General features: G+C 39.5%; 1 protein-coding gene across 23 annotated transcripts in view; it reads left to right on the forward strand.

Moving 5' to 3' along the window:
* The window catches only part of ZGRF1 (zinc finger GRF-type containing 1), a 99,030-nt gene that overhangs the window by 2,088 nt on the left and 73,203 nt on the right, over positions 1 to 23,739 (forward strand). For 19 of the 23 annotated variants that reach the window (XM_035293094.3, XM_078366672.1, XM_078366668.1 and 16 more), the window contains exons 2-6: positions 492 to 581; positions 1,720 to 1,800; positions 7,597 to 7,656; positions 11,244 to 11,432; positions 11,745 to 13,986. In XM_035293094.3, coding sequence (XP_035148985.2) covers positions 558 to 581; positions 1,720 to 1,800; positions 7,597 to 7,656; positions 11,244 to 11,432; positions 11,745 to 13,986 — 2,596 coding nt within the window. In that variant the 5' untranslated portion in view covers positions 492 to 557. Of the gene's footprint in view, positions 1 to 491; positions 582 to 1,719; positions 1,801 to 7,596; positions 7,657 to 11,243; positions 11,433 to 11,744; positions 13,987 to 23,739 lie in introns of those variants that run through there. The other 4 variants (XM_035293095.3, XM_078366663.1, XM_078366664.1 and 1 more) reach the window with 3 other exon arrangements.

Here is a 23,739-nt window from a genome sequence, read left to right on the forward strand (position 1 = left end):
TTACAACAGTGTTGGAAAGATTTTTCCTTGCAGAGGTACTATATAATATATATTTGTTCCTAGATACTGTGGTATATTGATGTAAGATGTGAAAGGAAAAATTTAAAACACAAGGGAGCCATCTTGTGGTGGCTATAGCAATTCAGAAAACTTTAAACATTAAATTTAGACCATAAGGAACCAAATGTGGAGGACAAATTTGTATTTTCTGATGCATATTATGGCACCTGGAAAAACGTTTGCAGACTCCAAATTAGTTTATATATTTTACTTAGTTTTTTCTTGTGAAAAAATTCTTGTTTCATAGCATATCACTTTCACTGTGTCCTCAGTGATAGATAATTTTATTACAACTCCGTTTTCCTTGGTAGTTAGGTAGTCTTGGAATTTGTTGATTCATGTCTGTCTGTGGTTAAGAGTTTATTGAGAAAAATTATATTTGATACTTTGAAAAAATCAAGGTTGATATTTTATGTCATTTTTAATTTTAGGTTGTATAAATAGTTGAATAACTACTTCCTATTTTCTGGACCCAGCAGTTTATAACTTCAGAAGAAATGATGGAAAGCCAAGAATTTATTGTAAGTTTTACCATTTTTCACAATTGAAATGCCCTTCCTGTCTCCCTTTCTTCCTTCTTTCTTTTAAAGGTGCTTCACAAACGTCTTGCTGTATTGACAGATTTAGCAAAAACAAAACAAAAAACAGGCTACTAAGTTAAATTTGAATTTCATATAAACAATGCATATATTTTTTGGCATATGTTTCTGGCAACCCTACCTGTACCTGCTATTTATATTTGTGACACAAAATCATCACTTTTCAGCCTTTTGGCTAAGATCAAGTATTAGACAAAGTCCTTTGGAACCTATTCTTTGGAAGTGTGAGACCAGGAAAACAATTTCTTCTCTTAAAGAACTGGCACGCCTTTTCTGTACAGATGATTGGTTCTCACATGATTGGGTTTTAGGACTCTTCAACACTCTAGACAATTATTGGCCCCAAAGAACTTGTGAGATGTAGGTCTCACATCTATTGATGTTTTTCATATTAGAAGTAAGTTAAAGCAAATATGTAAAAAGTATTTATGATTTGACTTAATAGAAGACAACTAGAGTCTCATATTTGTTTCTACATTCAGGTTGCAATTGAATCTTGCAATATTGCATATACATAATCCTGGGAAACTTCATTCTGCAATCCTGAAGGAGTGAGGATGAAAAGACAGCATGATGAAAATAGTTTTCACCTCACAGACATCTGTAAAGGTCTTGGACTCCTCCAGGAGTCTCTAGACCAAACTTTGAGAACTGCACAGATTATAAGTACTGTGTAACTCAATAATTTTTTCCCTTTTCACGGATGACTAGGGAGCTCAAATTACTTTCAGTACTCATTTATCTTTTTTGTTTCTTCCTTGGATTTTTCCTCTCCTTTCTTCCTTCCCCTTTCTTTTCCTCCCTTACTCCCTCCCTCTTCTTTTCCTTACCTCTCTTCCCTCTTCCTTCCTTCCCTTTTTCTTTCACTTAATTAATGTTTAATGTTATTATCATATCTGTGCTTCTGTTTTTAAAATTTAAAAAATTGATATGGGTGTATATGCCTTTTTTTGATGAAAGGTGCCTGAAATATATTTCATATGTAGGAAGGATATATGAAATATATAACATTGAATATATATAATGGGAACCATTTTTTTTGTGTGTTTTTGGAAATAAGGTCCTATATACTCATCAGAAGATGAAGAAGTCAAAAGTGTGGCAAGATGGAATTCTGAAGATCACTCACTTAGGAAACAAAGTGAGTACAAAGCAGTTGACTACAGAGTGTAAGAGTGAGGTTCTTGATTTTTTGATTGGATATTTAAAAAACTATGTGATAAAATGTCAAATATATCCATAAACTGAAATGATGTGAAAACAGATTTTTAATCACAGTGGCTAATTTGTGCGTTATAAAAATAGTTCATTAATAACCTCCTGAAAAAAGGAAAAAAAAATAGTTCACTAGGCCAGATGCAGTGGCTCATGCCTGTAATCTTAGCACTACGGGAGGCTGAGGCAGGTGAATCACCTGAGGTTAGGTGTTTGAGACCAGCCTAGCCAATGTGGTGAAACTCTGTCTCTGCTAAAAATATAAAAATTAGCTGGGTGTGGTGTGCATGCCTGTGATCCCAGCCACTCGGGAGGCTGAGGAGTTGCTTGAACCCAGGAGGCTGAGGAGTTGCTTGAACCCAGGAGGCGGAGGTTGCAGTAAGCTGAGATTGCACTACCGTACTCCAGCCTTGGCAACAAAGTGAGACTCTATCTCAAAAAAAAAAAAAGTGTTCACTAATAGATAGAATGAATAAGGTCTGATGTTCTGTAGCACAATAGAGTGACTTTTTTTTTTGGGGGGGGTGGGGATAGAGTCTCACTGTATCACCCAGGCTGGAATGCAGTGGCATGATCTCGGCTCACTGCAACCTCTGCCTCCTGGGTTCAAACGATTCTTCTGCCTCAGTCTCCCAAGTAGCTGGGACTACAGTTACCCGCTACCACGCCTGGCTAATGTTTTTGTATTTTTAGTAGGGATGGGGTTTCACCATGTGGCCCAGGCTGGTCTTGAACTCCTGACCTTAGGTGATCTGCCTACCTCAGCCTCCCAAAGTGCTGGGATTACAGGCGTGAGCCACTGTGCCTGGCTGAGTGACTAAGGTTAATAATAATGTCTTTTTGTATGTGTGTATATATTTATACATATATTCATTTCTTTTCATTTCTTTTTTTTTTTTTTTTGAGACAGAGTCTCACTCTTTCGGCCAGGCTGGAGTGCAGTGGCACAATCTCAGCTCACTACAACCTTTGCCTCTTGGGTACAAGTGATTCTCCTGTCTCAGCCTCCTGAGTAGCTAGGATTACAAGCATGCACCACACGCCTGGCTAATTTTTGTGTTTTTATTAGAGATGGGGTTTCACCATGTTGGCCAGGTTCATCTCAACTCTCGACCTGAGATGATCCACCTGCCTTGGCCTCTTAAAGTTCTGGGATTACAGACATGAGCCACCATGCTTGCTATGTTTGTATTTCAGAAAGATTGGTTTGGCAGCAGTGTAAAAGTTGTATAGGATGAAAGTCAGATTGGATTTCAAAGACTTAAGGAGGCTGTAGAATAATCTAGACAAAAAGTAATGGAAGTCTGACCAAGCAGGCATTAGCAATGGCAATAGAGAAAAAGAATGATTAGAGAGAAATTATGAAAATATAGCCTCAGCAGGGCGCGGTGGCTTACGCCTATAATCCCAGCACTTTGGGAGGCCGAGGTGGGTGGATCACGAGGTCAAGAGATCGAGACCATTCTGGTCAACAAGGTGAAACCCTGTCTCTACTAAAAATACAAAAATTAGCTGGGCATGGTGGTGTGTGCCTGTAGTCCCAGCTACTCAGGAGGCTGAGGCAGGAGAATTGCTTGAACCCAGAAGGCGGAGGTTGCGGTGAGCCGAGATCGTGTCATTGCACTCCAGTCTGGGTAACAACAGCGAAACTCTGTCTCAAAAAAAAAGACAATATAGCCTCTTACATCTTGGATACTGAAGGTGAGAGGAGTATCCAGAATGACTTTTAGGTTTCTGTACTTATCTCCTAAAATGAGACATTTCAGAAAGAAAAATAAGTTAATGGGAACAATCAAGATTTTTAGTTCCATTTGAACGTAATAAATTTGAGGCTGGTTGCAGTAGCTCATGCCTATAATCCCATGGGAGGCTGAGGCGGGTGGATCACATGAGGTCAGGAGTTCGAGACCAGACCAGCCTGGCTAACATGGTGAAACCCTGTCTCTACTAAAAATATAAAAATGAGTTGGCTGGGCACGGTGGCTCATGCTTGTAATCCCAGCACTTTGAAAGGCCAAGGAGGGTAAATCATGAGGTCAGGAGATCGAGACCATCCTGGCTAACACAGTGAAGCTCCATCACTACTAAAAATACAGAAAATTAGTTGGGCATGGTGGCACGTGCCTATAGTCCCAGTTACTCAGGAGGCTGAGGCAGGAGAATCGCTTCAACCCAGGAGGTGGAGGTTGCAGTGAGCCGAGATTGCGCCACTGCACTCCAGCCTGGGTCACAGAGCCATGCCACTACATTCTCTAGCCTGTGCAACAGAGTGAGACTCCATCTCAAAAAAAAAAAAAACATTAACCACGAGTGGTAGTGGGTGCCTGTAATCCCAGCTACTTGGGAGGCTGAGGCCCAAGAATTGCTTGAATCCAGGATGTGGAGGTTGCAGTGAGCCGAGATCATGCCACTGCACTCCAGCCTGGACGCAAGAGTGAGACTCAGTCTCAAAAAAAGAAAGAATAAATGCAATAAAATAAATAAATAAATTTGAAGTATAGAAACATATAATTAGCTGTAGAGACCTAGAACTCAGGAAGGAGTTCCGGACTACTAGTCCAGACTACTACTAGATTAGAAGTCCTTGGCTTTTAGATGGTATTTGAAACTATTGGAGTGGATTCATTTATTCAACACATATTTTTTGAGCATCTGAGTGAGTTGCACACTGTTCTAAGAAATACAGCAGAGAACAAAACATAAATCCCTGACTTCGTGGAAATAACATGGAGGAGACGGACCACTAAATTAAATGAATATGTATGTCTAGTGAGTAAGACAATAACAAGGACATTATTGTGGTTGGAACAAGTGAGCAAGGGTGAGAATGGAAATAAAGGGGATTATATAAGCCTCAGTGTCCATGGAAAGAACTTTTGTTATTCTTAGGGAGCTGTAGAGACATTGGAATGATTTGAGCAGGAGCATAACATGATCTGATTTATATGGATGATAGTGCTCAGGGAGGGTGTATTGAATTAAAAGAATAGAGGGACAAGAATACCAACTTTTTTTTTTTTGAGACGGAGTCTTGCTTTGTCACCCAGGCTGGAGTGCAGTGACTCCATCGCAAGAATACCATTTTTCAAACAGCTTTATTCACACTTTTCGATTCACCTATTCAGTGATTTTTAGTATTTTCACAGTTTTGCAACCATCAGCACAATTTAAATTTAGCATATTTTTGTCACCCGCAAAAGAAATCTCATACTCTGGCAGTTACTACTCAGTACCCAGCCCCCAGCCCTACGCAAACATGAATCTACTTGCTGTCTCTATAGATTTACCTATTCTGGACATTTTTGCATGAATGAAATTATATAATGAATAATCTTTTGTGAATAAGTCTTATTTAGAATATTTTCAAGGTTCTTCTATGTTGAAGCATATATCTTCATATATATTTTATTTATTTATTTGAGATGGAGTCTGTGTTGCCCAGGCTGGAGTATAGTGGCATGATCTTGGCTCACTGCAACCTCTACCTCCTGGGTTCAAGTAATTCTTCTGTCTCAGCATCCTGAGTAGCTGGGACTATAGGTGCTTGCCACCACGCCCAGCTAATTTTTGCATTTTTAGTAGAGTTGGGGTTTCACCATATTGGCCAGGCTGGTCTCGAACTCCTGACCTCATGATCCACCCGCCTTGGCCTCCCAAAGTGCTGGGATTACAGTTGTAAGCCACCACACCCGGTCTGTATTTTATTTTTTATTGGCAAATAGTATTACACTGTAAGGATTTATCATGATTTTCTTTTTTTTAATAGATAGGGTCTTGCTCTGTCACCCAGGCTGGATGACAATGGTGTAATCATAGCTCACTGTAGCCTCAAACTCTTAGGCTCAAACAATTATTCTGCCTTAGCCTCCTATGTAGCTGAGACTACTTAGGCTTGCACAGCCATGTCTACTAATTCAAAAAAATTTTCTGGCCAGGCATGGTGGCTCATGCCTATAATCCCAACACTTGGGAGGCAAGGTGGGTGGATCATGAGGTCAGGAGGTCAAGATGGTGAAACCCTGTCTCTACTAAAAATACAAAAAATTAGCTGGGCGTGATGGCAGATGCCTGCAATCCTAGCTACTCAGGAGGCTGAGGCAGGAGAATCACTTGAACCTGGGGGATGGAGGTTGCGGTGAGCCGAGATCACGCCATTGCCCTCCAGCCTGGACAACAAGAGCAAAACTCCATCTCAAAAAAAGGTTTTTTTCTTAGAGATAGAGTCTTGCTATGTTCCCTGGACTAATCTTGAACTTCTGGTCTCAGACGATCTTTGCATCTCAGCCTATAGAGTACCTGGAGTACCTGAGATTATACCATGAGCCATGTACTGAGCCCAATAGGTCATGTTTTTTTTATCCATTTATAATACGTTGATATACATTTGGGTTACTTCGACTTTTTGGCCATTATGAATAATGCTGCTATGAGCATTTATGTGCAAGTTTTTTTTTTTTTTTTTTTTTGAGACAGAGTTTCGCTCTTGTTACCCAGACTGGAGTGCAATGGCACGATCTCGGCTCACCTCCACCTTCTGGGTTCAGGCAATTCTCCTGCCTCAGCCTCCCAAGTAGCTGGGACTACAGGCGTGCACCACCATGCCCAGCTAATTTTTGTATTTTTAGTAGAGACGGGGTTTCATCTTGTTGACCAGGATGGTCTCGATCTCTTGACCTTGTGATTCACCCGCCTCGGCCTCCCAAAGTGCTGGGATTATAGGCATGAGCCACCGCACCTGGCCTTATGTGCAAGTTTTTGTATAGACATATACAAAAGTTTTTCTCTTGGGTATATACCTAGGAGTGGAATTGCTGGGTCATATGAGAACTTTATGTTTAATCTTTTAAGGAATTGCCAAACTGTTTTCCAACGTGATGGAAACACCAGTGTTAAAGGGGCTAGTGGAAAAATTGCTATGAAAAAGGGCTAGAGACAAGGGGAAAGCTAGAAAATGGTAATTACCTTAGCTTCCTTTTTTCCCCCTTATCCTTCACATTTAACAAGTTTTATTCATTATATCTCATAAATAATTGTCTTATCCTGAATGCCAGTACCTTATTTTAAGTGCTAATCATCTCCTTCATCCTATATACCATCCTACTGCAATAATCTCTCAAATGATCTTGTCTCCTGTTTGTCCCCTTCAATGTGTTTGAATTATGTTTTCTTCCCAATTTCTTTCCTTCCTTCCTTCCTTCCCTCCTCCTTCCTTCCGTCCTTCTTTTTTTTGTTTGATTGAGATGGAGTCTCGCTTTGTTGCCCAGGCTGGAGTGCAGTGGCATGATCTTGGCTCACTGCAACCTCTACCACCCAGGTTCAAGTCATTCTCCTGCCTCAGCTTGTATTTTTAATAGAGATGGGGTTTTGCCCTGTGGGCCAGGCTGGTCTGGGACTCCTGACCTCAGGTGATCCCATCATTTCAGCCTCCCAAAGTGCTGACATTACAGGTGTGAGCAACTGCACCCAGCCTCTTTCCCAGTTTCATTCTCACATCCTCCTGGTAGGAGTTAAGTTCTTGAATTTCTTTTGTGTATGCCTTCATTCTCTTACACAGACAGATGCCTAAAAAACATTCAAAATAGAGGCATTTTCAAATTCAAGTTCAACAAATATATCCTTTCATTATATGATCTACTTATATAACAATTACTTCCTCTTGAAGATGTTTAAGAAAAGCATAATTGTGTTGTTCCCTTATAACATTTATTTTGTTTTAATACAGGCAATTTTATATGATGACAAAGGAGCATGTTTGGAGAGTCTGTTTCTTAAATGCCTTGAGGTATTTTAGTGTGTTTATCTTATTTTTAAGTTATTTAAAAATCTCTCTAAGTACATCCTTTATAAATAATGTTAAATAGTGTAGTCATGATATTAATAATAGTTATAGTTATTATTTCTTGAACATGTAGTATAACTAGACTGTGCTAAAACCTTTTAAATATTGTTTCCTTTAATCTCTACAACTGATGTTTAAATCTAACAAGCTGATATTTATAGATTAGGAGGGCAGTGGAGAAAGGTTAAGTAACTAGCTCATGTTCATAGAGTTACAGTGGTAGGAAGACTGAGATTTGATCCCAAGAGGTGATTCGAGAGTCTAATTTGACTACATGATTTTTTTCATAGGTAGAGGTCTACTGTGGGAATTTTTTTTGTGACATATTCTCATTTAAGTGTAATATTCTCTCACCTAAAAACAGAACTGCTATTCAACCCAACAGACCTATAACTGGGTATATACCCAAAGGAATGTAAGTTGTTCTACCATAAAGACACATGCACCTGTATGTTCATCGTAGCAGTATTCACAATAGCAAAGACGTGGAATCAACCTAAATGCCCATCAGCGATAGACTGGATAAAGAAAATGTGATACAAATACACTATGGAATGTTATACAGCCATAAAGAAAGAGTGAAATCATATTCCATTTCAGGAACACGGATGGAGCTGGAGGCCATTATCCTTAGCAAACTAATGCAGGAACAGAAAACCAAATATTACATGTTCTCACATATAAGTGGGAGATAAATAATGAAAACACATGGACACAGAGGGGAATAACAGACACTGGGGCCTATTGGAGGATGGAGGGAGGCTGGGAGGAGGAAGAGGATCAGGAAAAAATAATGGATACTAGGCTTAGTACTTGGGCGATGAAATAATCTGTATAACAAAGCCCCATGATGCAGGTTTACCTTTGTAACAAACCTGCGCATGTACCCCTGAACTTAAAAGTTAAAAATAAATACATAAGTATTCTCTCATATACTTAGTTTTTGTTTTTCATCTCAAAGAGGAAAAAGCATAGAAAGAGGACTAAAGGCATATTTTAGTGAAAAATAAGGGTATTAGAGTTGGTCATTCTGGGTTCATTTCTCACATCTAAGTACTTCCTGGTCCACCTATGCTCTCTCTGTCTAACTTCTCTGCTGTAAAATGTAGATCATAGACAGACTTTACAAGTTTGGTCTAAGGTTAGAAGTAACTTCTGTAAAGTGCCTAGCAGTTTTAGTATAGTGATTCCTTTTTTTTTTTTTTTTTTTTTGAGATGAAGTCTTGCTCTGTTAGCAAGAGAATGCAATGGTGCACTCTCTTGGCTCACTGCAACCTCTGCCTCTCGGGTTCAAGCAGTTCTGCCTCAGCCTCCCGAGTAGCTGGGATTACAGGTGCTCGCCACCATGCCCACATAATTTTTGTATTTTAATAGAGACGGGGTTTCACTGTGTTAGCCAAGATGGTCTTGATATCCTGACCTTGTGATCCGCCCGCCTCAGCCACCCGAAGTGCTGGGATTACAGCATGAGCCACCGTGCCGGCTCCTTTGTTTTTTTGAGATGGAGTCTTGCTTTGTTGCCAAGGCTGGAGTGTGGTGGCGAAATCTCACCTCACTGTGACCTCTGCCTCCTGGGTTCAAGTGATTCTCCTTCCTCAGCCTCCTGAGTAGCTGAGATTACAGGTGTGCGCCACCATGCCCAGCTAATTTTTTGTATTTTTAGTAGAGATAGTGTTTCACTATGTTGGCCAGGCTGGTCTTGAACTTTTGACCTCCTGTGTTAGCCAGGATGGTCTCTCGAGCTCCTGACCTTGTGATCCTCCCACCTTTGCCTACCAAAGTGCTGGGATTACAGGCATGAGTCATCACACCTGGCCTAGTACAGTGATTCTAAATGTGTTAAAGTGTATATTATGATGATAATGTTGACTTCTGGCCATAGTATTTAATTCATTTTGAAATTTTACATGACATCAATAGTGGTTATGGTACTATAGTTTTTTTAAAGGGTCTAGCAGAATCAGTATCTTAGTATATAGTTTGATTGGTGGTGACTACTATTATTTAATCTTAAAAGATCATTTCATTAGTAAAATATTAATCTGATACGGATTTTGTGTATTTTCAAATTAGGCTGATAATCTTATTTTTATGCTGCAGTCACAGATGGCTGCAAGTACTACATTTGTTCATTTAAGTGATTAAAATGCATTTTTGGAATATAGTTATTTAAACAACTAATGATTTATAATAATGTTACTTTGTGATAATTATGAATATCTTATTTATGTAAAGATATATAGTTGATAATAGCTCCAATTTTTGAAAAGTTACATTTAGTTGTATGGATTCTAAGTGAATTGCTTGACAGGAGGCATTTTTTTCCTTGTTCGTCTTTATATCCCTAGCATGTAATAAAGGCCTCATGTAGGTCCCCAGTACGTAATCCTTATTTACTAATTAACTTTTTTTGTAGAGACATTGTCTCACTCTGTCATCCAGGCTGGAGTATAGTGGTGTGATCATAGCTCACTGCAGCCTTAAACTCCTGGGCTCAAGGGATCCTCTTACCTTAGTCTTCTGAGTAGCTGAGACTATAGGAACATGCCACCATGCCTGGCTAAATTTTTTTGTTTTTTTCAGACAGGGTCTCATTCTGTCACCTAGGCTAGAGAGTAGTGGTGTGATAACTGCTCACTGCAGCCTTGACCACCTAGGCTCAAATTATCCTCCCACCTCATCCCCCTAATAGGTGGGACTACAGGTACATGCCACCATGCATGGCTAGTTTTTTAAAAAGTTTTTTGTAGAGACGGGGTCTTGCTATATTGATTAGGGTGGTCTTAACCTCCTGGCTTCAAGCAGTCATCCTGCTTTGGTGTCTGAAGGGCTGGATTTACAGGTATAAGCCATCCCACCCAGCCCGGGCTAATTTAAAATAAAATTTTTTTGCAGCGACAGGATCTGAATATTTTTTCCCAGGCTGGTCTCATACTCTTGGCCTCAAGCAGTCCTCTTGCCTTGGTCTCCCAAAGTCTTGCAATTACAGGTGTGAGCCACATCTAGCGCTAATATGTGTTGTTGAATAAATAAATTAGAGGCTGGATATGGTGGCTCATGCCTGTAATCCCAGCAGTTTGGGAGGCCAAGGAGGGAAGTCAAGAGGTAGAGACCATTCTGGCCAACATGGTGAAACCCACATCTCTACTAAAAATAAAAAATTAGCTGGGCATGGTGGCGCATGCCTGTAGTCCCAGCTACTTGGGAGACTGAGGCAGGAGAATTGCTTGAACCCAGTAGGCGGAGGTTGCAATGAGCCAAGATCGTGCCACTGCACTCCAGCCTGGTGACAGAGTGAGACTCCGTCCCCCCCCAAAAAAATCAGATAAAATTTTAAATATATTATTGTCATTTTTTGTGCTTATTAATAGTTAACTAGTATATAATAATAAATAATTGAAGACTTTAGTTACTGATTTATTCGTTCAACACCTTTTTATTGGGTCTTAGTGCTAGTGAGCATCCTGGAATACATAGATAATCAAATAATTAGATGTATGTAATTTTGATATTTATTTTTTAAATATTAGGTGAAACCTGGAGATGACTTAGAAAGTGATCGATACTTAATCACAGTTGAAGAGATTAAAGTTGCTGGAGCCACAGGTATCGTTAAGCAGAATATCAATAAAGAAGCACCAGAGTTAAATTCAAGGACACTGATATCCTCTGGCCGATCTCTTGGATGTCAGCCCTCTGGCTTAAAAAGGAGGTTTACTGTAAGTTTTTCTGTGGAAAATAACACATCAGATATAGTTATAAAATTGTTTCAAAAAGTAGTGAATTTTGAAGTGATTATCCTTTATCATTCAAAGGGCACTTAAGAGTATACTTAGTTAGAAAGGAAATAAACCCGACTTTAAAAAATCTTATTACAAATGAATGTAATTTAACAATTTAAAATCTGAATTATTACTTTACCTTAGGCAAAGCACAAACAATATCCTTATTCTTTTTTTTTTCTTAGCCAGTTTATTTCACATTTTCTTTATGGGTAATGGTACAGCTAACAGTTACTTTAATGTTTTCAGGGTTTTCAAGGACCACGTCAGGTTCCGAAGAAAATGGTTATTACAGAAAGCAGTGAATCAGCTGCATCACATGAAGCTAAGAAACCTGGCCCTACTTTTTTTTCTCCATTCTACAGCATGCCTCCTTTGTTTCCTACTGTTGGCAAGAAAGATGTAAATAATATACCAGCAGACCCTGAGAACGTTGTGACTTACAAGAACAGACAGAGAAATGCCACGGATTTTTCTTCAGTTTTTTCTCCATCCTTCCACATTAACCCAGAAGTGCTATGTGAAGAAAATTATTTTTGCTCTCCTATGAATTCTGGAAGTAAACTTTCAGACTCTTTACTGACCAATGAGCCTGTGAAAAGAGATAGTTTGGCATCCCACTGTTCAGGAATTCCACAAAACGCCAGAAGCAAAGCACAGATATTAGCTCTTCTGAAGTCCCAATCAACTGATACCTGTGAGGAACTAAATTCTGAGATGACAGAGCATTTTCCTCAAAAACAACCACATGGAAGTTTAAAGATTGCTACTAAATCAAAGTATGTAATTCAACAGGAAGAGTGTGCTGAGATGAAGAGCACAGAAAATTTATACTACCAGCATCAATCAGAAAATACCATGAGAAATAAAAGCCGCTGGGCCATGTATTTATCCTCACAAAGTTCACCTATGCATTTTTCTACTGAAGATGGGCATGATACAGAAAGGAAACCCAAGGCTCAGGAAGAGGACATGACTTCTAATTTGAAAGATCTTTTCTTACAAAAAAAGATACAGTTCTTTGAAACATGTGCTAAGGAGGGGAAAAAGTGTAATGTAGACAAGTCAGTTGGTAATAATGATCAATCCTGGAATCAAGAAGTAAAATTAGAAATTCCTTCATCCAGTGATGGCAGTAGCTTACAGGTTAAAAGTGCAGAAACTGAAGGTACATTATCAGAATCTGACATTCAAGAAGATAATAAAATATCTTTTAATCAAAATGACAAGGTGTGCATTAAAGGATCAGTTCTCGTTAAAGAAAATGATCAGGGGGTAAATACATGTGGAACACTGGAAAAGGAGTGTGAACAATCAGAGTCATCTCCTCCAGAACCGAAACATCTCCAGACTGAATCTAGTAATAATGCTAGGATCTCTGATGACATTACAGACATGTTTTCTAAAAGTAAAATGGATAATGAAAATCTTATTAGTATTCATGAATCGCTGAGTAATGTAACACAACCATTTTTGGAGGTAACTTTTAATCTGAACAATTTTGAAACCAGTGACAGTGAGGAGGAGTCACATGAAAGCAAAAAAATTAGCCAGGATTCAGAGAGTTCGGTAAAGGACATTTTGGTTAAGGATGACAATTTATGTGTTCAAAAGAGGTCTGAGAATACAAACTGTAAAGAGATTGAGGGTGAACATTTGCCACTCTTGACATCTGTTGGTGGCAAACCTACAGAGACATTTCCTATTAAAGAGACTCTGCCATCACAGTTGTGTGATAAAACTTTTGTGGGTTTTGACTTGGAAATTTGTAAAGCTGGAAACACTGGAAAAGAAATAGAGGAGTATAGTGACACATTGAGCAATTTTGAATCTTTTGAGTGGACTGATGATGTATACATAGGTAACAAAGAAGATGATAATAAATGTATTCAAGAAGTCAGAATTAACTATGACTCTGCTTTACTTCCAAATAAATCTAAAGATATAAACATGAATTCACATATTTCTCATATTCGAAACCAGACTGCTGAAAACAGTAACCTATTTTCAGAAGATGCTCAACCTCATCCTTTTATTTTGGGAAGTTTAGACAAAAATGATGAACATGTTTTACCATCAACTTCTAGCAGTGACAGCAGTGTCCAACTATTAAATACCAATCAGAATCACTCTGATTGTATTACACTTGATAAATCAAATACCCACATTTCCAATTCTTTGTTTTACCCACTGGGAAAAAAGCATCTTATTTCCAAAGACACAGAAGCACATATATCTAAACCTGAAGATTTGGGAAAGATTATTAGTCTACCCCCTAACCATATTGAAGCTGAAACTTCCAGAGAGGACAAACAATACTGGAATCCTAGAAATTCTTTAGAACTTTCTGGATTAGTAAATACCATTTCCATTTTAAAGTCACTATCTGAACACAGTACTGCTTTAGACAGCTTGGAAATATTGAGAAAGAAAAATAATGTCTTTGAACAAGGAACTCAACAGACATATGAGCCAGATAGCAGTCCTGAAGGTTAGAATTGAATGTCTATTTTGGCTTGTTCTCTTTTTTTTTTCTTTTTCTTTTTTGGGGGGGGAGGAAGGCAGGAAGGGAGGGAAGAAGGACGGTAGGGAGGAAGGAAGGGATGAAGGAAGGAAGGAAGGGAGGAAGTCGGGAGGGAGGGAGGGAGGGAAGGGAAGGAAGGAAATCAAGCAATGAGAGAGACATTGCCGACCTGGATCTAGAGGTTTACAAGTTGATTTCTTTTTTTTTTGAGAGAAGGAAAGAAAAAAAAAATAAGTAAAGGAGAGGAAGAAAGAGGAAGAGAAAGAGGGAGAGTAAATGGAAATAATTGCTTTATTTTGAAAAAAATTGGGTATTAATAATGGCTAATCAATGTTTCATTTAAACTTACGGGTAGGTGTGATGTGGTATTTACTAAAATGTATATTTTGTGTATTTGAAGTGGAGAGCTCTATAAATATTTATTAAGTTTACTTGTTCCGGATCTGAGTTCGAGTCCTTGATATCCTTATTAATTTTCTGTCTCATTGAATCTAAGTCTTGTATCTGGGTGTTAGGATCGTTAGCTCTTGTTGCATTGATCCTTTTACCACTATATCTTTGTTGCTTTAAAATCTATTTTATCCGATACGAGAATTGCAACTCCTGCTTTTTATTTATTTATTTATTATTTATTTTTGCTCTCCATTTGGTTGGTAAATCTTTCTCCATCCCTTTGTTTTGAGTCTTTGTGTATCCTTGCATGTGAAACAGGTCTGGATGTAACATGCCATTGGGTTTTGGCTGTGTCTTTTGATTGGGGGATTTAGTCAATTTATATTTAGGGTTACTGCCATTTGATGTTGACTGGCTGTTTTATCCATTCGTTGGTATAAATTCTTCTTTATGTTGGTGCTCTTTACTTTTTGGTGTATTTTTAGAAAGACTAATACTGGTTGTTTCTTTCTGTGTGTAATGCTTCTTTCAGAAGCTCTTGTAAAGCAGGCTTGGTGGTAATAAAATCTCTGAGTTCTTGCTTGTTCATAAAAGATTTTATTTTTCCTTCAGTTGTGAAGCTTAGTTTGGCTGGATATGAAATTCTGGGCTGAAGGTTCTGTTCTTTGAGGATGTTGAATATTGGCCCCCACTCTCTTTTGGCTTGTAGAGTTTCTGCTGAGAGATCTGCTGTAAGTCTGATAGGCTTGCCTTTGTGGGTAACCTGACCTTTCTCTCTGGCTGCCCTTAGTATTTTTTCCTTCATTTCAACCCTGGTGAATCTAACGATTATGTGCCTTGGGGTTGCTCTTCTTGAGGAATATCTTTGTGGTGTTCTCTGTATTACCTGGGGTTGAATGTTGACCTGCTTTGCTAGTTTAGGAAAATTTTCCTGAATAATATCCTGAAGGGTATTTTCCAGCTTGGATTCATTCTCTCCGTCGCATTCAGGTACACCTATCAAACGTAAATTTGGTCTTTTCACATGGTCCCACATTTCTTGGAGACTTTGCTCATTCCTTTTTATCCTTTTTTCTCTAATCTTTTCTTCACGTTTTATTTCATTAAGTTGGATTTTGACCTCTGATATCCCTTCTTCTGCTTGAACAATTTGAGTGTTTAAACGTGTGCATACTTCTCGGAGTTCCTGTATTGTATTCTTCAGTTCCGTTATTTCACTCATACTCCTCTCTAAGTTGTCTATTCTCAATAGGATTTCATCAAACCTTTTTTCAAAGTTCCTAGTTTCTTTATGTTGGGCTACAACATGTTCTTTTAACTCACCGAAGTTTGTTATTATCCATCCCTTGAAGAGTGATTCTGTTATTGGGATGCGCTCGTTCTCCATCAAGCCTTGTTCCATTGTTGATGTGGAACTGTGATCATCTTTCGAGGGAGAGGCGTTCTGACTTTGAGTATTCTCAGCTTTTTTACGCTGGTTTCTTCCCGTCATTGTAAATTTATCCTCCTGTCGTCTTTGAAATTACCAACTTTCAGATTGGGTCTCTTGAGTGGGCATCCAGGTTGTTAGTTACCAGGGCCAGAGCAGCAGTGTTAAAACTGATGGTACTTTTCTGCCCAGGATTCTCCTGTCTGGCTTCCTTCTTGTGTCCGTAGTAGGCGACTCTGCCTTCCCGGGGCTCCAAACCTCGGTCAGAAGGGGAACTATTCCCGTTTACTCTGCGCCGAGCGCTGCTGCGCCGAGGTGCCGTCACAGCCGCTGCGCCGGGCTCTGGTGTCCTTCTCGGGACCCGTGCGGGTCCTCCGAACCTGTTTACTCTGCTCCGAGAGCTGCCGCGCCAAGAGTCACGCTGGCCACCCGTGTGTTTCCTCCACTGGGGATCTTCTGCTCCATGAGCGACCAGAATTTGTCTGAAAGTGTGCCGTCCTCTAGTTCTCCGTGCCTTCCCTGAGAGCTGCAATCCCGGGATGTTAGCGATCGGCCATCTTGGATCGTTCTTGGCTTGTTCTCTTTATAGCTCTAAGAGCTATAAAGAATGAAAATATTAGCTCTGGTTGCTACATTAAAGAATTACATAGTGTTTAAGTGGGTAATACATGTACTTAATAAAACTAGTATTAATAGAGAGTAATACAATGAAAAGTAAGTCCCCATCCAACCACATCACTCAGTCTACCCTTCAGAATTAGCTACAGTTTTCTTCTAAGATATCCTTTCAAAAATATTCTATGCATATATAAGCATATATTGGTACATTTAAGTGACTGTGTCAAAAAATATACATATATACGTATGTATGTGTATGTGTATGAATATATCAATCTTTTTTTTTTTTTTTTTGAGACAGTCTCACTCTGTCACCCAGGCTGGAGTGGCTGGCTGCACCTCTGCCTCCCAAGTAGCTGGGATTACAGGTAGGTGTGCACCACCGTGCCAAGCTAGTTACATCTAGTCTTATCATTATTCATTTTTAGACAGGTAGTAGGGAATAATTTTTTTTAAAAAGTGAGTTTATATTAATACTTCTAACTTCAGTTCTTTTTTTTTGAGACAGAGTTACGCTCTTGTTACCCAGGCTGGAGTGCAAAGGCATGATCTCGGCTCACCGCAACCTCTGCCTCCTGGGTTCAAGCAGTTCTGCCTCAGCCTCCGAGTAGCTGGGACTACAAGTGTGCACCACCATGCTCAGCTAATTTTTGTATTTTTAGTAGAGACAGTGTTTCACCTTGTTGACCAGAATGGTCTCAATCTCTTGACCTAGTGATCCACCCACCTCGGCCTCCCAAAGTGCTGGGATTATAGGCGTGAGCCACCGTGCCTGGCCCTAACTTCAGTTCCATACCACAGAGTTCTTTTCCTCTTTCCTTCATTTCATAGTTGTGTTTCTCTTTTATTTTGTTTTTATTTTTTATTTTATTTATTTATTTTTATTTTTTAGGAAGGTAGGAAAGGAGGAAGGGAGAGAGGGAGGAAGAGAGAGAGGGAGGAAGGGAGGGAGGGAGAGAAGGGAAGGAAGGAAATCAAGCAATGAGAGACATTGCCGAACTGGATCTAGAGGTCTACAAGTTGATTTCTTTTTTTTCTTTTTTTGAGAGAAGGAAAGAAAAAAAGGAGTGAAGGAGAGGAAGAAAGAGGAAGAAAAAGAGGGAGAGAGAACAGAAATGTTGCTTTATTCTAAAAGAATGGGTATTAATAATGGCCAATCAATGTTTCATTTAAACCTGTGAGTAGGTGTGATGTGGTATTGACAAGAATGTATATTTTGTGTATTTAAATTGGAGAGCTCTATAAATATTTATTGAGTTTACTTGTTCCGGATCTGAGTTCGAGTCCTGGATATCCTTATTAATTTTCTGTCTCACTGAGTCTAAGTCTCTATGTATCTGGGTGTTAGGATCGTTAGCTCTTGTTGTTGCATTGATCCTTTTACCACTATATCTTTGTTGCTTTAAAATCTATTTTATCAGATACGAGAATTGCAACTCCTGCTTTTTATTTATTAATTTATTTTTGCTCTCCATTTGGTTGGTAAATCTTTCTTCATCCCTTTGTTTTGAGTCTTTGTGTATCTTTGCATGTGAAATGGGTCTGGATGTAACATGCCATTGGGTTTTGGCTGTATCTTTTGATTGGGGGATTTAGTCAATTTAAATTTAGGATTACTGCCATTTGATGTTAACTGGCTGTTTTATCCATTCATTGATGTAAATTCTTCTTTATGTTGATGCTTTTTACTTTTTGGTATATTTTTAGAAAGGCTAATACTGGTTGTTTCTTTCTATGTGTAATGCTTCTTTCAGAAGCTCTTGTAAAGCAGGCCTGGTGGTAATAAAATCTCTGAGTACTTGCTTGTTTATAAAAGATTTTATTTTTCCTTCAGTTGTGAAGCTTAGTTTGGCTGGATATGAAATTCTGGTCTGAAAGTTTTGTTCTTTAAGGCTGTTGATTATTGGCCCTCACTCTCTTCTGGCTTGTAGAGTTTCTGCTGAGAGATCTGCTGTAAGTCTAATAGGCTTCCCTTTGTAATTAACCTGACCTTTCTCTCTGGCTGCCCTTAGTATTTTCTCCTTCGTTTCAACCCTGGTGAATCTAACGATTATGTGCCTTGGGGTTGCTCTTCTTGAGGAATATCTTTGTGGTGTTCTCTGTATTACCTCGGGTTGAATATTGTCCAGCTTTGCTAGTTTAGGAAAATTTTCCTGAATAATATTTTGAAGAATATTTTCCAGCTTGGATTCATTCTCTCCGTTGCATTCAGGTACACCTATCAAACGTCAATTTGGTCTTTTCATATAGTCCCACATTTCTTGGAGACTTTGCTCATTCCTTTTTATCCTTTTTTCTCTCATCTTGTCTTCTCGTTTTATTTTATTAAGTTGGACTTCAACCTCTGATATCCTTTCTTCTGCTTGAACAATTTGAGTGTTTAAACCTGTGCGTACTTCTCGGAGTTCCGGCATTGTATTCTTCAGTTCCATTAATTCACTTATATTCCTCACTAAGTTGTCTCTTCTCATTAGAATTTTGTCAAATCTTTTTTCAAAGTTCTTAGTTTCTTTACATTGGGCTACAACGTGTTCTTTTAACTCACAGACGTTTCTTATTATCCACGTTCTGAAGCCTGATTCTGTTATTGGGATGCGCTCATTCACCATCAAGCCTTGTTCCCTTGTTGATGAGGAACTGTGATCCTCTTTGAAGGGAGAGGCGTTCTGATTTTGAGTATTCTCAGCCTTTTTATGCTGGTTTCTTCCCATCATTGTAAATTTATCCACCTGTCATCTTTGTAATTACCAACTTTCAAATTAGGTCTCTGAGTGGATGTCCAAGTTGTTAATTCCCAGGGCCAAAATATGAGCAACCCACTGCTCTGGCCAAAATAGCGGCATTAAGACTGTTGGTGCTTTTCTGCCCGGGAATCTCCAGTCTGGCTTCCTTCTTGAATCCTTAATAGGCGACTCTGCCTTCCTGGAGCTCCAAACCTTGGTCAGAGGGGAACCAGTCCCGTTTACTCTGCACCAAGAGCTGCCGTGCCGAGGTGCCCGCACAACCGCTGCGCCGGCCACAAGAGTCATGCTGGCGATCCGTGTGGCTCCCCCAAACCTCGGTCAGAAGGGGAACCAGTCCTGTTTACTCTGCACCAAGAGCTGCCGCGCTGAGGTGCCGGCAAAACCACTGCGCTGGCTGCAAGAGTCGCGCTGGTGACCCGTGGAGCTCCTCCACTGGGAATCTTCTGCTCCATGAGCGACCAAAATTTGTCTGAAAGTGTGGTGTCCTCTTGTTCTCTGAGGTTTCACTGGGAGCTGCAATCCTGAGATGTTAGCGATCGGCCATCTTGGATTGTTCCCTTATTTTGTTTTTTTAAAACAGTTTAACTCTTGTCCCACAGGCTGGTGTGCAATGTCATGATTGCAGCTCTCTACAACCTTCACCTTCTGGGTTCAAGTGATTCTCCTGCCTCAGCCTCCCAAGTTACAGGCAACTGCCACCACGCCCGGCTAATTTTTTTGTATTTTTACTAGAGACAGGGTTTCACTATGTTGTCCAGACTGGTCTTGAACTGACCTTGCAATTTGCCTGCCTTGGCCTACCAAAGTACTGGGATTACAGGTGTGAGCCATGAGCCACCATGCCCAGTTCATAATTGCCTTTCTATATTCCCACAATACAAGAGGATCCTGGGTCCCAGTATCAGTATACTTCCTCAAATCTGCAATACTAGATAGCTTCCAAATTGTTACATCATTATTCCTGCTAGTGAAAAACCTTTACAAATTCATAAAGTTCACAAATCCTTTGTAGTTTTTGTTTTCAGAATATATTCTATTGAGAGTATGGAATTAAAATACTAGTTCAAAAATTGGGTTACTTTTTCCTTAGCATGATTATGTTACCATTTTATATAAATGTAGTTAAGTTCATTGTTTTTAGTCTGTGTGAGGGCTATTTTTGTCCATCCTTGTTGATTGATTGATTGGTTTTATTTTTTGAGATGGAGTCTTGCTCTGTCACCCAGGCTGGAGTACAGTGGTGTGATCTCGGCTCACTGCAACCTTTGCCCCCTGGGTTCAGGCCATTCTCCTGCCTCAGCCTTCCGAACATTTGGGACTACAGTTGCCTGCTACCATACATGGCTAATTTTTTGTATTTTTAGTGGAGACGGGGTTCACCATGTTGGCCAGGCTGGTCTTGAACTCCGACCTCAGGAGATCTGCCTAACTTGGCCTCCCAAAGTGCTGGCATTACAGGTGTGAGCCACCGCACCTGGCCCAATTTGTTTCTGACAATGTAAAATATTAACTGAGTTCAAAAGTCAAAGCTATATAGAAACATTCTCAGATTCCTTTCTTGTACTTTCTGTCCCATTCCTACCCGCCTGCTCTAGGCAACCAATATACTCATGGTTCTTTTTATAAAAATAAATAGCTCCATATAGAAATTCTTATTTCTCCATATTCAGTAAAATACTAAATTCATATTCTTTAACACCTTGCTTTTTTCACTTAAAAATATATCCTGGAGGCCAGGAGCAGTGGCTCACGCCTGTAATCCCAGCACTTTGAGAGGCCGAGGCGGGCAAATAACGAGGTCAGGAGTTCGAGACTAGCCTGACGAACATAGTGAAACCGGGTCTTTACGAAAAATATAAAAAATTAGCTGGGCATGGTGGTGTGCACATGTACAGGGGAATTGCTGCACTCTAGCCTGGGTGACAGAGCCAGACTCCATCTAATATATATATAGATACACACACACACACACACACACACACACACATATATAATTATTCATAGGAATTAATAATTTATTATTCCCATCAGTAATGTATAAGACTGGCTGTTTCTCCACAGCCTTGCCAATAGTGTATTGCCCAGCTTTTGAATTTTTGCCAATATAATAGATGAGAAATGGCTTTTCAGTGTATTTAATTTTATTTGTTTTTAGTTTCTTTTTGAGACGGAGTTTTGTTTTTGTTGCCCAGGCTGAAGTGCAGTGGTGCGATCTCAGCTCACTGCAACCTCCTCCACCTCCTGGGTTCAAGTAATTCTTCTGCCTCAGCCTCCCAAGTAGCTGGGATTACTGCATGCCCACCATACCTGGCTAATTTTGAATTTTTAGTAGAGATGGGGTTTCGCCATGTTGATCAGGCTGGTCTTGAACTCCTTACCTCAAGTGATCCACTCACCTTGGCCTCCCAAAGTGCTGGGACTACAGGCGTGAACCACCATGCCTGACCTTTTTACTGTATTTTAAATTTGTATTTTTACTAGGACAGGTGAAATTGAGCATCTTTTCATATATTTAAACATCATTTGTTAATTTTTTTCCATGAACTATCTTTTCTATCTACCATTTGTTCAGTTTTTTAATTATTAATTTGTAAGAGTTCTTTATATATTAGCGTTATTAGCCCTTTATGATTTATGTTGTAAATGTTTTCTTTCAGTCAGATCTTTTGACTTTCCTTATGGTACACGGGCAACAACATTGTCTTTTAAAGAATACAGTAGTAAATAATGTATACATTTGAATGTAAATGAACAATGCACTACTCTCAGAAGGTAAAATTGAACTTTTATTTGAATATCTCATGTGATTCCCAAGAAAAATATAAATAGCTTATTGTCCCTACTAAAATGATTCTTTGAAATGTAATTAAGTTTGAAGATAATTGTTGGTTTATTTTCTAAAATATTAAAAGTAGCTGGGCACGGTGGGTCACACCTGTAATCCTAGCACTTTGAGAGGCCGAGGCGGGTGGAGTTTGAGACCAGCCTGGCCAACATGGTAAAACCCTGTGTCTACTGAAAATACAAAAAATTAGCGAGGCATTGTGGCAGCCTGTAATCCCAGCTACCTGGGAGGCTGAGGCAGAGAACCGTTTGAACCCGGGAGGTGGAGGTTGCAGTGAACTGAAATACTGCCATTGCACTCCAGCCTGGAGGCAACAAGAGTGAAACTCCATCTCAATCAATCAATCAATCAAATAAATAAATAAAAAAGAAAGAAAGTAAAAAGCTTTAATGAAAACTATGAGTACAAAGTTTTATGATACCATATAAGACTGAATTTCTAGCATGACGGTTTAGGTCTTACAGGATTTCATTTTGAAGGCCAGTTGTGGTGGCTTATGCTTGTAATCCCAGCACTTTGGGAAGCCAAGGTGGGCAGATCACCAGAGGTCAGAACTTTGAGACTAGCCTGGCCAACATGGCAAAACCCTGTCTCTAATAAAATACAGAAAAATTAGTTGGGTGTGGTGGTGGGCACCTGTAATCTCAGCTACTGGGGAGGCTGAGGCAGGAGAATCAGTTGAACCTGTGAGGCAGAAGTTGCAGTGAGCAGAGATTATGCCCCAGCCCTACAGCCTGGGCAACAGAGCAAAACTTTATCTCAAAAAATGATAATTTGGTTTTGGGAAACCAACTCTTCTCTCATCAAGTTGAAAAGAAAATTACAGTTGATTCTGATTATTTGCAGTAGCTCTGTGAAGTCACGAAAACACAAAATTAGTAAAAGCCTTGCTCCTAGGGGAAATACAATACAGGGTCAGGTTCCTGCAAGTCTGTGGTCAAAACATTTTCATTAATTCATGAATACATAACCTTGTTTTATGTATGTTTCTGCTTAAAGATGCTTTATTTATTTATTTTATTTATTTTTAAGATGGGGTTTCACCATGTTGATCAGACTGGTCTTGAACTCCTGACCTCAGGTGATCCGCCCACCTTGGCCTCCAAAGTGCTTGGATTACAGACGTGAGCCACCATGCCCAGCCAAGACGCTAAAGCGGCTTTAATATGTATTGTTGATTCATTAGCATTGAACTCATAGCCAACAGCAATATAACTCTTACCTGTAAAAAACTTACCTAACACTTGCACTTTCTTCATAAGGAACATCACAGTCTTCCTGCACTTGGGAACACTAGACGGCAATATACTTAGGGGACTTTTTTTTTTCTTTTTGATATAGAATCCCACACTGTTGCCCAGGCTGGAGTGCAGTGGCATTTGCTACATACGCAGTCTCCACTTTCTTACCTCTCATTTATTCTTTTTTTTTTCTGAGACCGAGTCTCACTCTGTTTCCCAGGCTGGAGTGTAGTGGTGCAATCTCAGCTTACTGCAACCTCTGCCTCCTGGGTTCAAGTGATTCTCCCACTTCATCCTCTCAAATAGCTAGGACTAAAGGTGTGTGCCACCATGCCCTGCTAATTTTTGTATTTTTATTACAGATGGAGTTTTTCTATGTTGGCCAGGCTGGTTTGAACTGACCTCAGGTGATCCGACCACCTCAGCCTCCCAGAGTGTTGAGATTACAGG

Source organism: Callithrix jacchus, chromosome 3 (genome assembly GCF_049354715.1).
Source record: "Callithrix jacchus isolate 240 chromosome 3, calJac240_pri, whole genome shotgun sequence".
NCBI classification, from domain to species: domain Eukaryota; kingdom Metazoa; phylum Chordata; class Mammalia; order Primates; family Cebidae; genus Callithrix; species Callithrix jacchus.